The sequence below is a fragment of the Lemur catta genome, chromosome 4 (assembly GCF_020740605.2).
Source record: "Lemur catta isolate mLemCat1 chromosome 4, mLemCat1.pri, whole genome shotgun sequence".
In the NCBI taxonomy this organism is placed as follows: domain Eukaryota; kingdom Metazoa; phylum Chordata; class Mammalia; order Primates; family Lemuridae; genus Lemur; species Lemur catta.
The window spans coordinates 80,792,915-80,808,576 of NC_059131.1; the positions used below are offsets into that span (position 1 = coordinate 80,792,915).

The 15,662-nt window shown below is 56.1% G+C and overlaps 1 protein-coding gene across 1 annotated transcript in view; it reads right to left on the reverse strand.

Annotated features, from left to right (window-relative positions):
- The window catches only part of EDAR (ectodysplasin A receptor), a 77,304-nt gene that overhangs the window by 13,720 nt on the left and 47,922 nt on the right, over window positions 1–15,662 (reverse strand). Inside the window, exons 2-5 of the mRNA XM_045550374.1 lie at window positions 13,016–13,084; window positions 12,183–12,305; window positions 11,688–11,869; window positions 4,894–4,979 (exon numbers count right to left, since the gene is read on the reverse strand). Coding sequence (XP_045406330.1) covers window positions 4,894–4,979; window positions 11,688–11,869; window positions 12,183–12,305; window positions 13,016–13,066 — 442 coding nt within the window. The 5' untranslated portion in view covers window positions 13,067–13,084. The remainder of the gene's footprint in view (window positions 1–4,893; window positions 4,980–11,687; window positions 11,870–12,182; window positions 12,306–13,015; window positions 13,085–15,662) is intronic.

A 15,662-nucleotide genomic window follows, 5' to 3' on the forward strand; every position in this document is an offset into this window, starting at 1 on the left:
ACCGCCCGGGCTGGGAGGAAATGGAACTGTCGCTGGTGCATGAGAAATGTCCCCTGCCCACTGATGTTTCCTTGTGTTTCTGGATGGTAAACGAAAGCTTTTCTCCTCCCTGGGTCCCAAACTTAGGATCAATCTTTGCTTTTTTTTATTCAGCCTTCTCACCTGGCCTCAGAACCGAAGTCCTACTGGGGAAGGAGCTGGAGGGGTGCGTGCCTGGCGGAGGGGCCTTCTTGAATGCCCTTTGGCAGCCCCCGGCGCGATTAGGTGGCCTCTGTGCCTGTTTGCTCTCGCTGGGCAGGAGCCTATCACACTTCCTCAGGTGAGCGAGACAGGGCACGGGGCATAGCCTCAAGCATGACCTAACTTCCTTTTTAAAAGCAGCAGGACGTGGAAAAGCAGCTGATCTCTCTGTTGGGTAAAGGGGCTCAAGGGAACGTAAGATACGCTGTCAGAAAAAAAGAACATCCGTGGCTGTGTCTGTGGAGGTCTGTCACCTTCATCTCTTCTTGTCCCTTCCTGCCGGGGCTTGTAGGCTGAGGCAGGTGACAGGGTTGGGGACACACACAAATACGCCCTAGAGGGGGACAGTGAAGGCAGCCTAGCACGCACATGACCTGTGAGATGCCTCTGCAGCCCTGCAGGGCTGGTTAAACAACGATGTCCCCAGACAATCCGTGCAGGAAGCATGTCAGTGGCATCTTACTGCACCCACAGCTGGGCCTCCACACTGACACTGGACGTTTCCCCCCAAACTGAGCTCCTGTTGTCACCAATCGAGCAGCCCCGGGTGTGCAGAGGGGTGGTCGGGTGCTCTCTGGCATGTAGGCATCCCTGAGCATGTCTGCTTGGCTTGGGCCGAGTTCGAGGCAGCACTGGGGCAGACAGGGAGGGGTCCTGCAGGGTCCACGCTCATCTCCCTCACGCGGGCTTGGCGCTTGCAGGCACACGGCTCAACCACACCTTGACTCTAAGCCACGAGAGGTACAACGGGGCCCTGTGGTCTGCTAACCCACACAATCTATAAACGCACCATATGTAGCAGAGTCGGGCTGGGAGTCTCCACAGAGGGCAAACCGTTTGGATTTTTAAAAATGATTTGCTTATTGATTCTTCAGAGCTGTCAGCGAGGGCGCCGCACGGCCGTGGCACTGGCCAGCACCCCTAGTGGCGGCCCCGGAACCACAGCTGCTCAAGGCAGGGCCCCCTGGGAGCCGGCAGGACAGGCAGCACCTCGGCCCCAGACCGGCTGTGCCGCAGTCTGTTTCCTGACCGGTTCCCGTGACGTGTGTGCCTGGTGGAGTCTGAGCAGGGCTGCGGCGTCAGAGCAGCTGGCCGCTGGCGTCGGGGGAGGCCAGGGCTTCACGCGTGCGTGGTGGCACTCACCATGCGGCGTCACATCAGAGCGTTGCGTGCCTGTGAGATGGAAACCGCTGGAGCACCGAGAGTAAGAGTGGACTTCTCCAAAAGGCCAGTCCGCTCTGGACCTGACTCAGGGGTCTCAGCCACTGACAATAAAAGACCCAAGGACAATGGAACAAGTGCCAGGTGTGGGGCACTGGGCCAACTCAGTGCCTTTTTCACGTCACTTGATTGGCCCCTCCACCTGCTCATTAGGGAGGAGTCCTACTCGCCCGTGTCCCAGGCGAGCGAGGGACACCTGGGCTGTGTGCTCCACCCTGGGGACAGTGCCCGGTGCTGGAGGGGGCAGGCCATGCACATTGCCTGCCCTGTCACACCTGTCCTTATGACAATCTTGTGAGACAGACATCCCCATTTGGCACATGAGGAAACTGAGGTACAAAGAAGTTAAGTGACTTTCCCAGGCGAGGAAACCTATAATGAAACCCAAGTCTGATGCTGAATCCTTTCCTCCCGTCTGGAATGCCAGGCCACCGCGCTGAACCCCCATTGTCATTGCCACACAGACCCCTTCACGTGGGGCCGTGCAGGGAAGAAGAAAGCCAGAAAGCTCTGGCCGCCCCAAGTGCATCTTGCTCTTTAATTTGACTGAAGAATAACCAAAGGACCTTTCATCTCACTTCGCCGGGCTCCAGGGCGCCGGGCACTGCACAGTCACTGAGTGCAGGCTCAAAGCTGGGTTCCACCAGTGGCCAGAGATTTTAATCCAAGGAGACAACCAACCCAACGGCAGGACTGATCTGTGACCCAATGGCTGTCCTTTTCCTTCTTGCTACTTGACAAGCCCCCAAACTGTAAAGATTATATTCCATCTTAAAAGTAATTATGTGTTGCTTTTCCATTTCTTCTCAGGGTTATTGGAGGGGCTGTGTCACAAAGGCCAACGCCACGGGCACTCGCGATGCACTTCCAGGTGGCTTGGTGGGTGAAAACTCACCTGGGCCACACCACAGCCAGGCAAGCGGGCACCACTGGGCGCTCCATCGGGCAGCTAAGATAACTGTCTAACTCAGCCAGTAACGGGCCAGGGCCAGGGCCCATAACCTACCCCAGCAGTTCTCACACTTGTTAAAATGCTGTTTGGGGAGGGCCCAGCAGTGTGACCTAACAAACCCTTCTAGGCAGTTGAAGGAGAATCACTGCCCTGCAATACTCAGCTTCCCACTGCCATGCAGAGAAGCCGCCATTGCTTTAAGGGTAGAAAAGCAATGGTGCAGCACAGATGCCTGGGCAAGGGCTTCAACCCCGGGGTGTGGCAGAGAGCTCTGGCTCCCCGGCCCCATCCTCTGCTGAGGTGGCCGGTGCTAACTCAGGCGTCTCCTCCACATGCATCTGCTCCATCTGCGGTACCCGTGGCCAGGGGTCCTCGGCACGTCTCCATGACGGTGGTCTGCAGAGTCCACCACTCACCGACGCAGAGTACCAAGGGCATTAACTTCGCTCGGCAAGGGCCAGGTAGATCAGACAAGGAAGGTGAGGAAAGGTGCCCTCAATCATCTGCTGGACCTGGGCAGCCAGCCTGCGCCTTCAGGGTCCTGGAAAGATGAGATCTCCCCAAGTCCCTGGCTTTCCTGGGCTGGGGCTGCTGATGGCAGTCCTGTGAGTTTGGGTCTCTGTGACTTCACAGGGGCTGTGGCCATAGCCAGCCTTTCTAGCTCTGACATTTCTGCTGACTCCAGAGCCAGTGTCTCAGGTAAAACGATCTCTGGATTAAAGCCAGACATGGTGGTGTACACCTGTAGTCCCAGCTACTTGGGAGGCCGAAGCGGGAGGCTCCCTTGAGCCAGGAGTTTGAGGCCAGCCTAGGCAACACAGTGAGACCCTGTCTCTAAATTAAAAAAGAAAAAAAAAAAATCTCTGGATTGAAACCAGCGCAGGGGAAGTGCAGGCCCGAGAGGTGGAATGTCACTCTCTTTTTCATGTTCACACTGAGGCCGCTGGCCCAGGCAGGGCTCCACCCATCCTGTCACACCACAAGGCTGAGCTGGTGGCATCTCCCCATTTCCCAGATGAGCAAACAGAGGCCTGGGGACTTGCCCAGGGGGGCTCTGCTGCCTCCCTGAGGCCTCAGTGGGAGCTGGTTTTCCCAGAAGCAGTTAAGGGCTGGGTGGGGAGTGGGATGCGCCCATTTGTAAAATCTCCAGGACTCAGGGGACCCACACTGCTGGACTGAGAGGCACCCCTGCCTGACCTGCAGCTCTCCTGCCGGGCGCTGAGGGCAGCCCCTGTGCCCATGTGGGAGCTTTCAAACAGAGAAGCCCCTGGGGAGGGTTGGTTCTTTCCAAGGCTGCACAGGCAAAGAGCCTTTTCTAAAAAGGTGCAGTGTCTGATATCTTCCCAGACTAGGCCTTTGTCCCAGAGCATCCGGCACTCACTGCTGCAGAAGGCACATTAGGGATGGCAGCTGACTTCACCAGTCAGGGCTCCTCTCACTTGTGAATTAATTAGCGTATGGATGGGAAAGAAAGCTCAGCTTTAAAGACAGCAAACCTCGTGGCAGGGCCCTTCTGCTTCAGCAAATTGCCAGGGAGGGAATGGCCCGCCCCCGAGGGCACTGCCCAGGGCCCTCAGCACAGAAGGCAGGGAGGGGGCTGCCCCTGCCTGCATCCCTGTTGTAAGATGCAGGCCCTTATCCGGTTCTCCCTTACCCTGTTCTCCCAGACAAGATTCTTGGAAAAAAATGAGGGTGGGTGGGGCCTTACAGAGAGTGAGGAGAGGCAGGGTCCCAGGGGTGGCTCCTCCACCCGGAAGGCACTGCAGAGTGAGAGGGTCACAGGTACTCCTGCAGCCCAGGGACCAGACACCCAGCTTCCTCCCAGAAGGCCGTCCTATCTTATTAGTCTCTCCCCAGACCACAAATCCAAGAGACCACATGGTGCCTCCCTCTGAAGCAGAGGTACCCGGCCCTTCCTTATAAATAGACGTCCATGAAAGTCAGACGAAAGGGAAAGAAATAGCCCAAGGCAGGATTGTAAACTCGGATGCTGTTTGCAGGTGCTTTGTGGAATCTCTTTCAGTAACCGTGATCACTTCTGCATTTCCCTCAGCCTCACAACTGTCTAGCACTTTGCAGTTCCCTTGGAACTTACAATTGTCTAGCACCTTGCAAGGTATCTATGCATCTGCGACCTCACTGGGTTTTCCAGTGACTGCCTGGGAAGGGAGAGGTCAGATTTTAGTTCCCCTATATTACAGATGACAAAACAGGCTCCTGGAGGTTAAGTGACTTGTGCAGGTAGCTGGTGGCCAACCTGCACTAGCATCTCAGCCTCTGGCTCAAAGCTCAGCTACAGCAAACCTCTCTCCCTGTACAGACCTGTTGCTGACCGGACCAGCCGTGGGAGAATTTCCGCTCCACCTTCCCCCCAGTTAATCTTGTCTGGGCACTGGGATGGGCCCCTCTCTGCCGCCCCCTGGTGTGAAAGATGGCAATGCTGAGCAAATGCCCTCCCGAGGGAGGGTCGGAGCACTCACATTCCTTGGTGTTGGGGGGAGCCAGCAGACAGGAGTAGCAGACCATGCCGTAGATGTTCCTGGGCCTGTTCTCCAGCATGTAGTAGCTACGGGGGAGACAAGACAAGGCAGAGACAGGTGAGCTGTGGCTCCGCAGGCAAGGCCTGGGGCACTCGGCAAGCCCACGACCACAGTCGGGCAGGAAGCGGACACCACGTACCAGGAGCAGCCCAGCCGCAGCCCGTTGTGTCCACTGCGTTTCCTTGGGGGTTTTCAGCATGTCTTAAGATGGAACATTGTTTTTCCATTATTGGGTCAGTTTGGGCCTTTCTTTTAATCTCCTCCCCCTCTCGGTTCCTTTCACCGGTGCATTTGTTTAGTGTGTGTATCATGGCCCCCTCATCAACATCATCCACAAGATACCTGCCTGCCCACCATGCAGAGCCCCTGTGTAGCTCTCCGGGGGTCTCACCAGCCAGGGGCCAGAGCCCTTGGGCCATCCCCTCCGTGAGTGGGATGTTCCGTAGCCCAGTGGGATTAGGGACAAAAGTGTCTCTGCGTCTCCCTGGGACATCTGGGACCCCCCTACCCCCTGGATGGCTGCTGAATGCCACCAGAGTGTGGCTGCAGTGTCTAGAGAGGTCCACACTGGTGGCCTTAACAACAGCCTGCAACATGGCCACGTCCTAACTCCTGCCTCCTCGGGAAGCACTTGACCTGCGTACCTGCAAGCGTTTACACTGGGGGTGCACACACTTAAAGAAAGGGACAAACCATCCACAGTGACACTGTATGAAGTCTTTCAACCCCCAGTGATGTTCCATTATATCTTCTGAGCTCACCACGCCAGCCCCACAGCCACGTAACTGGCTCAGGTCCCGCTCTCAGGGGTCTGCCGTATGGTGGCATTCCCTGCAGGCGCCCCACCACCTGGGCACAGCCGGGCTCACAGCTCTGCCGGCTTTGCGTCTCACCTTGTGCACGATCGTTTTCCATAAACAAACATTCAGCGGTGAACAGGGAGCCATTTATCACATCATGAGAAGTTGATTAAACAAAGGGAGCGGGTGCCAATGCTTCCCCTGTTACGATTCAAGAGATGAGAAATCCCTCTCCGCTACTGGATTTTTCCGTGGTTGTTCTTTAATCTCTTTTTTATTAGCTGCGCCCCACGAGGGCCCCGCTGACAGCAGTGGTAAGTGGCTGCCGGGGCGGGAGGGCCGGGCGGGGGTCTTTGGACTCCAGCCTTCGTGAGCTTGGACCACCACCAGTAACACCAGGATCGTAATTGCCTGCCCTTCCTCAAAGCCTTTTATCCCCAGATCTCTGCGTATCGTGTAAACGCCAATTAACCCATCTCAAAGCAGCCTCAGAGAAGCCACACAGCCAGCTTTACAGCTAAGCCTTCTGGAAAAGCCTCTCTCAAACATACCTCTGCCCCTTCCAGAAGCCGTCTCTCTGCTGTGAGCAGGGAGCCATGTGGGCAGATGGTGGTCCTGCCCCCAGCAGGGGGTACATGGCCTTGCGAGGTGACAGGGGCCAGTTGGCCAGGCCGGGCCCCGCCTGTGGCTTTCTAATGTCCAGGGCCAACGTTGCCACATCTGGGGAACATCTCAGGCTAGAAGGCTGCTGCCTCCTCTTCCTCCTCCCCGCTCCACGGCATTCTCGCTCTGCCTGTGGTGATCAGCTCTGCCCCTGGCCTGGGAGGCGCTCAAGGGCAAGCCTGGGGCACATCTGTATTCCCAGCAGTTCCTGCTAGGTACTGAGGAAGGAAGGTTCTAGGCAGACACTGGTTGGACACGAGTGAATGATACTGAGTTCTTCTCCACAGAATTTCGAGATGCTGAGACGGGCAGAGGCCCTGACAGGCACTCCTGCCTGCCCTGATGAACCCCTGGGTGCCGGCCCGGCTCTGTCACACGTGAAGCTCCCAAGCCACGCCGTGGGTGTGGAGCACCTGGGCTTTTGGATGGGTGCCCATCGGGGCCACCGCACTCTGAGCACCGGGGAGCTGGTGGCTGGGTCCCGGGGCTGTGTCTGTGGCCTTTCCTTCTGCTGCAGGCTGCTGCTGGCATCCTGAGGGTCTCTCTCTAATTCCCTGGGGGCCTGGGTGGCTGCAGCTTCATGCTCCTGCCCTGACCGCCTGTGGGCCAAGCCGTGCCATGTGCCAAGTAACTTAGCGAAGGAACAACGCTGACAGGCGCTTTTCAAAATCTGTCGGCTCCAAGAGGCTGTTATGAAATAGTCCTGCCTCACCTGCATGAATGTTCCATGTCTCCCAGCAAAGAGAAGCCACCTTTTCCTAGCGTGTGTTGCCACACAGAGCATGTTTAAATGTTAGGGAGTTTCTCTTCAGGCCTAACCCAAGCCCCTCAAGGTGTGGCTTGCACCTGTGTGTCTCACGCTGGGCTGGACAGGAACAGAGAACGCGCTGTCTTCCACCTGCACCAGCCTGAAGTCGAGTGTGCATGCAGGGATCTGTGGCCCCACCATAGAGCCAGGTCCCTTCATCTTCCTGTAAAGGTCTAATTTCCTACTCTTTGATCCCTATGTTGATTTTCCTCTAGTTCTTTCTTTTCCTCCCCCATTCTTCACAGGCTGAGCTGTGTAGCCCAGGACAAGAGTGAGTCTGTGGCCCTGAGGATCTTCCACTGAGGGGTCGACGTCCTCCAAGTCGATAAGCCGCGTGGACTTTCCCAGAGATTTCTTTTTCTCAGGATTCTTGAACCTGTAACAGGCACTGCTGAGTCCTCAGATGGTCCCTTTCCCTCCGACACGTGGGCGAGCAGAACAGGCCACGGTCTCCCTTCACCCCTGCCCCAGCCACCTGGCCCCAAGCTGCGGAGGGGCTGCCCTGGGGGCTGAGCGAGCCCTGGGAGGCTGGGGTAGGGGACCCAACTCTTCTCTCTTGCCGTCCTCCTGCTCCTGTCCCCGGGCCGCTCACACAGCCTTTCCCCACAGGAAGGCCCAGGTGCTGCTCACTGCTCTGGGAGTGTCCCAGCCATGCACCAGGGGGGACCACCTGCCAGACCACAGGGCGGAGAGGGCAGGGTGGCCAGGAACGAAGAGTCTGCACCTGTCACCTGAAAACCACAGGGATTCAGAAACATACCCGGCCTTTCATCCAGCTAACAACACCAACTTGCCAAACTCCTTGTAACCTTCCTGTCACATGGTGTGAGAGCCTCGTTTTATTCTTCAAACTTGCCATGGAACAGGAAGCGGGGTGCCTGCGGGGACCCACCCTGGCAAAGCCTTGCTCCTGTGTGTGTCGAAGGGTGGGGGTGCCCTGGGTCCCGAGGTGAGGCTGGGGGCCTTCGATGTTGGTGGCCTCGGGCTAGGAGTGATTGATTTGAACATTGCAGAGCCAAAATGAAGCATCTTGGAGCAACACGAGGCTCTGGGATGCATGTGGAGATGCGTCCCCCTGCGCGGGGTCCCCCGCTCGCTCAGTGGGGGCTCTGGGCCTCGCCACACCCTGGGTGCTGCAGGTGGTGTGGACTGAGCAGACTGAAGTTCCCGTGGAGCTGGAGGGGCCACTCGAGATTCCAGAGCTGGAAAGAACCTTGTAGAAGCACAGACGGCAGCCTCGCCACCACTCCTACAGAGGCCGTCCACAGCTGTCAGAATCCGTCCAGAGGCTGTGGCTCACGCCCTTCCAGCATCGAACTTCTTCAGTGATAAGACACTTTCTGGTAAATGTATTGGGACAAGGCACACTGCCTTCCTTGCCACAGAGTCGGCCTTTCTTGTGACCATGCAGCCCCTGCCTATGGGACAGGGTGCTCAACGCAGGGACCCAAGCTTGTCCTGCTGACTGGAAAGGCTCCGTGGCTCTAAGAGAACATGGAACAGGCTGCTCCACACACATACTCGCTGCCCCTCCTAGATCATCTGGAACAAAATCAGCGCTGAATTTCACAGACCACTGATGGGTGCGTTCTCAAGTCCGAACTGTGGCCGGGTCAGAGTCAGCCATGCTGGTCGGTGAGGCTCCGTGCTACACCCACCTCCCCCTGGCTCCACAAAGCCGCCTCACAGAGCCATTCTGGACCAGTGGCTCCGGGTTCCCTGAGTATGTAGGTGACTTCCAACTGCTGGCCCTTGGCCTGGCTGCCACCCACAGCTGCAAGCCTCTTTATCCATCTCTGCGTTAGACACCTTGGCACAGGTGTTCCACAATCCCCTCAAGTTCCACACCTACAGCCTGCACCCTCCCTCTGCCCCTCAAACCTCCCTTTCCTTCTGTATTCCACATCTGACCGAGTGGCACCATGTCCACACGGCCAGCACACACCTCAGAGTGCCCTTCTGAGCCTCTGTCCCCACCTGTGCACTGGCCTGTAGCTCCAGCCAGTCCACCTGCCCAGGTGCCCTCAGACTCTCCTCCAGCCCCCAACACCCCTCTCCAGGCCTTGCACGTCCCACCACGTCCCTGGTCCCCAGGCTTCAGGTTCTTCCCTACTCAGCTGCTTCCCTCGCCATGGCCAGGAGGACTGTTCTGATGCACAGTCCATCACGTGCCACCTGGCTCGGTGGTCTGCACAGTCACCAAGTGGGCTTCAAGCTGAAGGCTCAAGTCTTCAGCAGTGGTTCCCAGAGCCCCGTCCACGGGCCCCACCTCTCTGGCTGGTCCTCACTCCACACACACACTGTTTGCTCCGGCCACAGAGACCCAACCACAGCTCCAGGTGCCATCCTGCTGCTCAGCCCTCTGTCCTACTTCTTAGCCTGGCCACCTCCCACCCATCCCAGCGTCCCCTCCAGAGGCCTTCTGAGACGCCGGCTGACCCTACATCCCCAACTATGAGGTGAGAAGGCCTTCCTTGACTTCTAGAACATGGTGTGTGCCTTACTGCACTGTGCTGTGGCCACCGATTCCCTCGTCTCACTCCTCCACTAAAATGAGAGGAACCACGACTGTCTTCCTCGTCTCACGGTGCCCGCCTGGCACAGGCTTAGCAAAATAACTGCTGGAGCTGTTACATTAGGTTGCAAATGTCCAGTCAGGTACTCACACTCAGAGGCTCTTAAAATAGGTTTTGTAAAGAAATTCTTTTCTTCGCAAGTGAGTGTGGCGAGGCATGCGTACTTTTCTAGAGTTAATCCATGGAAGCTCTGCATTGCTTTCATGGGTCATGTATCTGCACCAATAAAAATCCCTAAAATCAATCAACCAATCAATCAATCAAGATAAAGTTCTAGGAAGCATGTAAGTCATCAGAGACTGATTCTAGCCATCCAGTGTCAAGATCTCACAGAATTTCTCCCATTCCGAGTCGGGCCCAGTGTCTGCACGGAGCGGCCCGTCCGCGGGTGCTGGTGTGGCTGGCGGGAGCGCGACACTGGTGCCGCGTCCGATGCTGACGCTCCTTTTGGTGCCCCCACTACACGGCAATGCACAACTGAATTAAAGACCACCCAGCTATGGAACTTTTACTTTATCATGTTTTCTAATGTTTTCTACTATCTTCCCTGGTTATAGCTATCTGCTTTTTTCCCATGTTGAAAGCATAGGTTCTACAATTAGGTTCTCCAGCTTTATGTGTTGAGAAACATGTTTGAATCGTAACCGGTGTCAGGACCCAGTTGTGGGGTTGTCCAGAGGACGTGTGGACACGTGGTCTGTAGCTCAGGAGCGGGCCTGAGCTGGAGACAGAGCAGTGGGGAGCCTGGGGCTGGGGATAGTCACCAGCAGAGATGGTGGTGGAAACCATGGAAATGGACATTTCTCAGTAACAAATTGGAACTGAGGTTGTTTTCAGCAAGTTTAAAATACCTCCTGATTTTGAAGAGCTATTCACATTTCATGTATTTCTAAATTGGTGAGTATTTGTGACTTTTTTGGGGACTGTCTTCTTCTAACACACTAATGCTTAATGTTACCTTTCAGATATGTAGTTATTTTATTCCTCCTTTTAATTCGATATAATGATCCAGGGAGACAACACGTGCACAAGCACATTGTGAAGTGTAGTGTGCTATTCGGAACACCGCTGCCACTGCGACCACCACCGTCACCTCCCCCACCTGTGCCATCACCTCCACCACTGCGCCAGTGACGGTCACTGCTGTCACCTCGCTGCCGTCCACCACTGTGCCACTACTGCCGTCACCTGCACCACCATCACTTCCCTCCTCACCTTCACCACCTCCACCAGCTCTACCACGGGATCCGCCACCACGGCCTCCGTCTGTCCGCAGCCCTTGCAAAGCACTGTGCTTTGTGTCCACTAGAGGGAGGGAGCAGCAACAGTCCTGGCTTAGCATTTACTGGGAGTCAAGGCTGTACTTTCCTGGCCCCAGGCAGACATTGCCAGTGTGTCCTGCCTGAAAGAGGAAGATTTTATCTTTCTTTCAGGCTAACTGTATTTTCACTTTATTGTTTTTTGAAGACTTTTGATACATAACCAATTTAATTATAGGCATCACATGACTCACACATTCCTATTAGTAGCTTTTTCCCTCAGTGTTTCCAAAGCACTAAGAATACTAAAAATAATGCTTTTGTATGGAATTTTTGTGTTCTTCCCTCCAAGTGTTTGACATGTGTTATCGCACGGTAAGTATTCAACCAGTTTATTTCTTTTGGGCAGTCAGAAGGTATTATGGTGACTAAGGGCCACTTAAGCAGCACAGACGCAGAGCTTGGTGGGCTGCCTGTCCTGGTGGCTGCCCCTCGTAGGGTGGGACGAACGGTGGGCTTGGTGCTGCACCGAGGCCTGCGGTGCCCACGGCCCTGATCCCGGGGTCCTCCCCGCTCAGGGCTTTCCGCAGCAAGCGTGCCAGGGGTTGCCGGCAGTGCCCGTGCTTACCCAGGGAGACAAGGCCCACACTCGGCGTCGTTCTCCATGTCCCCTGGCGTCAGCACGGTGGCCCGGAAGAAGCCCTCACAGTCTTTGTGGCGCCTGCATATCTGGTAGCCACCTTTGGAAAACTTCTCTGCCGGGCAGGGGACGCATCCATAGTCCTCGTCTTTGGTGCCGTAGCCGCAGGACTGGCCGGGTGGGAGAGGGACAGAGGACACAGGTGAGTGCAGCGGCCGAACCACAAAAAATCAGCCCCACGGTCCTTGGTCAGTGACAGACAGACTGTTTCCAGAAGCTACTGTTGCCAGGCCAGCGAGCATCGTTCCTGCGCTCACACCAGCTTACATCGTTCAATCTCCACGTCCAGTGCGCACAGACTTGGTTTACCCTGGCGACCACTGGCGCAGCAGTGCAGGCTCAGCGTGGGCAGGAGGGCCCCCCTGAGCGCACGCCAGGCCCAGGAGGGCTGAGGCCTGGCTGGTTGGCAAGTAGGGTCCTTACCATGTAGGGCTCCTCCCCCGGCCCGCATTGGGGACACTCCTGGCACAGCCCGGTGGTCTGGTTGTAGTACTCATTCTCGCCACAGTTTGAGTATTCCGCTCTGGCCGAGCACATCAGAGACACCTGCCACGAGAACGAGGGTCGTTTTGGCCCGCATGCCCCCTCGGAAAGGCACGCACTGACTCAGGGTCGGCACCCCGAGAGCCCAGGGCTGACTTAGGAAGGAGCGCCCGGGAGTGGTGGGCTCTGCCGGGGGCTCAGGGCCGGTCGGTGTCACTGGGGCTAAGTCCCACTGACTCCTAGTCAGTCACCTGGCATGGCCACCCCCTGCCCCCCACCCAGAGCCACCTCCTCCCCCCCTGCTGTCAAAGCCGCACCCCAGCCCCAAGGCCTCTTCCTGAGTCTCTCCATCCAGGCAACCACCAGGGAGGCGGTGGGCCCTCCCCCAGCCTCTAAAACTGGGGGGGGGGTTCTTCTCAACTCCTGGGAGGGAGAGAGGGGGGCTGGATCTTCTGGATCTTTCTCAGCTGCGTGGCCCACAAGGGCTCATCACACAGGATTGGGCTGTGTATATCACAACACAGATAAGCACTCAGGAGGTTTCTATCTACCAGACCCTACGAAGGGAGCTACCGACTAAATAAATCCCACCTGAGCCTAGGGCGTGCTCAGTGCTTTGCAGGCATGGTCTCAGAAGCAGCCCGTGAAGGAGCTACTAGGATCATTATTCCCATCTTACAGCTGTGGACACTGAGGCTGAAGAGGCTGAGGAACCGGTTGGACCACTAGGCAGGGTGAGGGCGCGTGTGGGTGAGGTGCTGAGACCCACTTACCACCAGGACGGGGAGCCAGGGCGTCCACTGACGGTCCCCCACATGGGCCATTCTCTCCTGAGGGGTCACCTGAAAGACACACCTCGTCAGCACCAGCTGGGCACTGGCAGAGCCCCGCCCCCAACCTGGAGTCCAGCCACCTCCGTTGTGCTCCACGGGGCATAAGGCACTGCCCAGCAAACAGTGTGGGAAACGAACACATCCCGAGACAAGGCAGATTTTAAGCTGAGGCTGTACCCACGCCCCTTGGGCCGACTCCAGGGCCTTCATCAGCCTCACAACCAAGAGCCCAGGGAGGAAGAACCAGAGTTAAACCCTGGGGTCAGTGACTGATGTTTCACGTGCTCAGACGGTTTGCGGGAACCTGGCCTCACACCAGCCTTCAGTAGGGGAGCTCCGGGGCACAGGAGGACCCTGGAGAGACTGCCGGGAACCAGTCTGCTCCACCCACACTCACCGGCTCTCCCAGCCCACTGTGAGGCTCTTCCCGCTCTCTGCTAAGAATGGGAATCCAACTGCCTAATTTTGCAGTGGAGACAACTGGAGCCCAGAGAGGTTAAGTGACTTGCCTCAGGTCACACAGGTACTTAATGGACAGAGGATGGCCACAGCCAAAGCATTCAGATGCTTCTCACCAACTACGACATTAATGTGCTGTTTTGAGGGAGGAGGTGTTATTTTTTCACTTTTTCACTCTCTGAATGGAAAAACCTGTGTTTCTGACTCAAAGAAGTTTTACTTGGGATTCTGGTATTAATTAGCCTGGCTGTACAAAGAGAGAGGATGTGCTCACGTGAACACCTAAGTCCCCCAATTGCCACACTCTGGTCACTATTGTTTGGCTTTGCCAAAACAGTATGCTCTCTTCTAGGGTCTGGGTTGTATGAGGAACCTTCCAGAATCAACCACTGATTCAGACCAGAAGTCCAGCTGGACCTTGGGAACGCCCCCCAAGAACTTTCACCCTCAGAATCCCCTTGTCCTTAGTGAGCCATCCTGGTGGTGACAACCAGTAATTCCCAATCCCACACACCAACGCCGATGAAAACACCGTGATGGATGGGCATGTTCTTTCTCTCTTCCTTCCTTTCTCCCTCCCCCCAGCTCCCTCCTTTCCTTCCTTCCTTTCTTTTGGAAAAGTCCTACAACATCCTAAAGGCATCAGGGAGAAAAGAAGCTGAAAGATTATTTATTGGAAATCAAGAAATTAGGTTGCAGAATGTGGGGACAGCTGAGTAAGTCAGGAGCTGGGAACAGAGAGCGGGTGGGTGACCAGGGGACCAGCTGGTGGGGCAGGCGGCTGCTCAGCAGGGCAAATGCCTTGAGTGGACAGACACACACAATCTTCTTTTCCAAATCCCCCGGACTCAAGGCCTCGCTTGGGGAGATTTTTGGAAAGAGAGTGCACATTTAGGAGAAGTGCTCAATGCATAAGCACGTAGAGAGAGGCTGGTGAGGGACAGCATCTGACATGCTTCCTGAGGGCCCCAGGAGGACGCCTATCCTGCCACCCCATGAAGGGAGCAGCCCCCGTCCTGCCCCCCGTCAGAGGAGGGTGGATAAGATCCAGGTGGGGCCAGTGGACATCACGTTTGTTTACCATTGCAACAAACGAGAAACAACACAAAATCCTACAGAACTTCAGTCCCTGGAACAGCATGCAGGGCTCTACCACCTGTTGTTGAGCAAAAAAGAAGTCGTGCAGACATCGCTCCGTGGCTGTGTTTGTAAAGGTTTCTCTATGCAGGGAAACGGCTCTGGAGTAACACCCACTACACTTCCAACAAAGATTTTTTGGCAGGGAATGAAACTGGGTGGGGTGACCAAGGACTGAGGGAGGGTTATGAGGAATATTCAACTTTTTTATTTTATGCACTTCTGCATTGATTGAATTGTTTAGAAGAGTTGCATACAAACTTTGTGATCAGGAAACAAGGCCATAAAGACATTTCACTCTGGGAAAAAGCGCCTCTCCCTGGTTGTCCCAGGCGGTGACTAGGGTCACTGACAAATGCTCATAGGGCTGGGGCTGCCTCTTTCTCTGGCCCCGGCTGTCTGGCCCTGTTTTTACCTTGCAGGTGTCTCTCGCTGGGTGAGTACCACCAGGTGGCCTTTGGGAAGGGTTAGGTTTCCCAACTCTCTTGAAGAGACACCAAAGCTGCCTTTTTGCACTTTCTAGCACTCACTGCCTTGCACTTCAGTGCTGCACTTATATTTGGAAAACAATAAACGGAGGCAAGATTAAAGAACCAGCCACCCAGTGGTGAACTCACTGGGTGTTTTCCTTCTAGCAACTGAGCAAGCCAGGGCAGGCAGCGAGGGGCGGCTGGGGTGGGGGGACCTGACCTGCCAGCGGGGGAGGGCCAGGTGCCAGCAAAGGCCCCGCAGGGAACCCACAGGGAGCCTGCCCCCTCGGCCCGAACGCTCTGGCCTTGGCTTCAGGACAGCGGGGTTAGCAGAGATGAATTTCCACCGGCTCTCTGCAGGGCTGGAGACCTTCCAAGAACCGTATTAATGGCTTCTAATTTAATTGACTTCTAATTATAGCCGAGCCTTGGAGGCCTTCCCTGAATAACTGAGAAGGGCCGGGCCTGCCGCACCTTGGTGTCAACCAGGAGTACTTATCGAAAGGCTCATTAAAGATGTT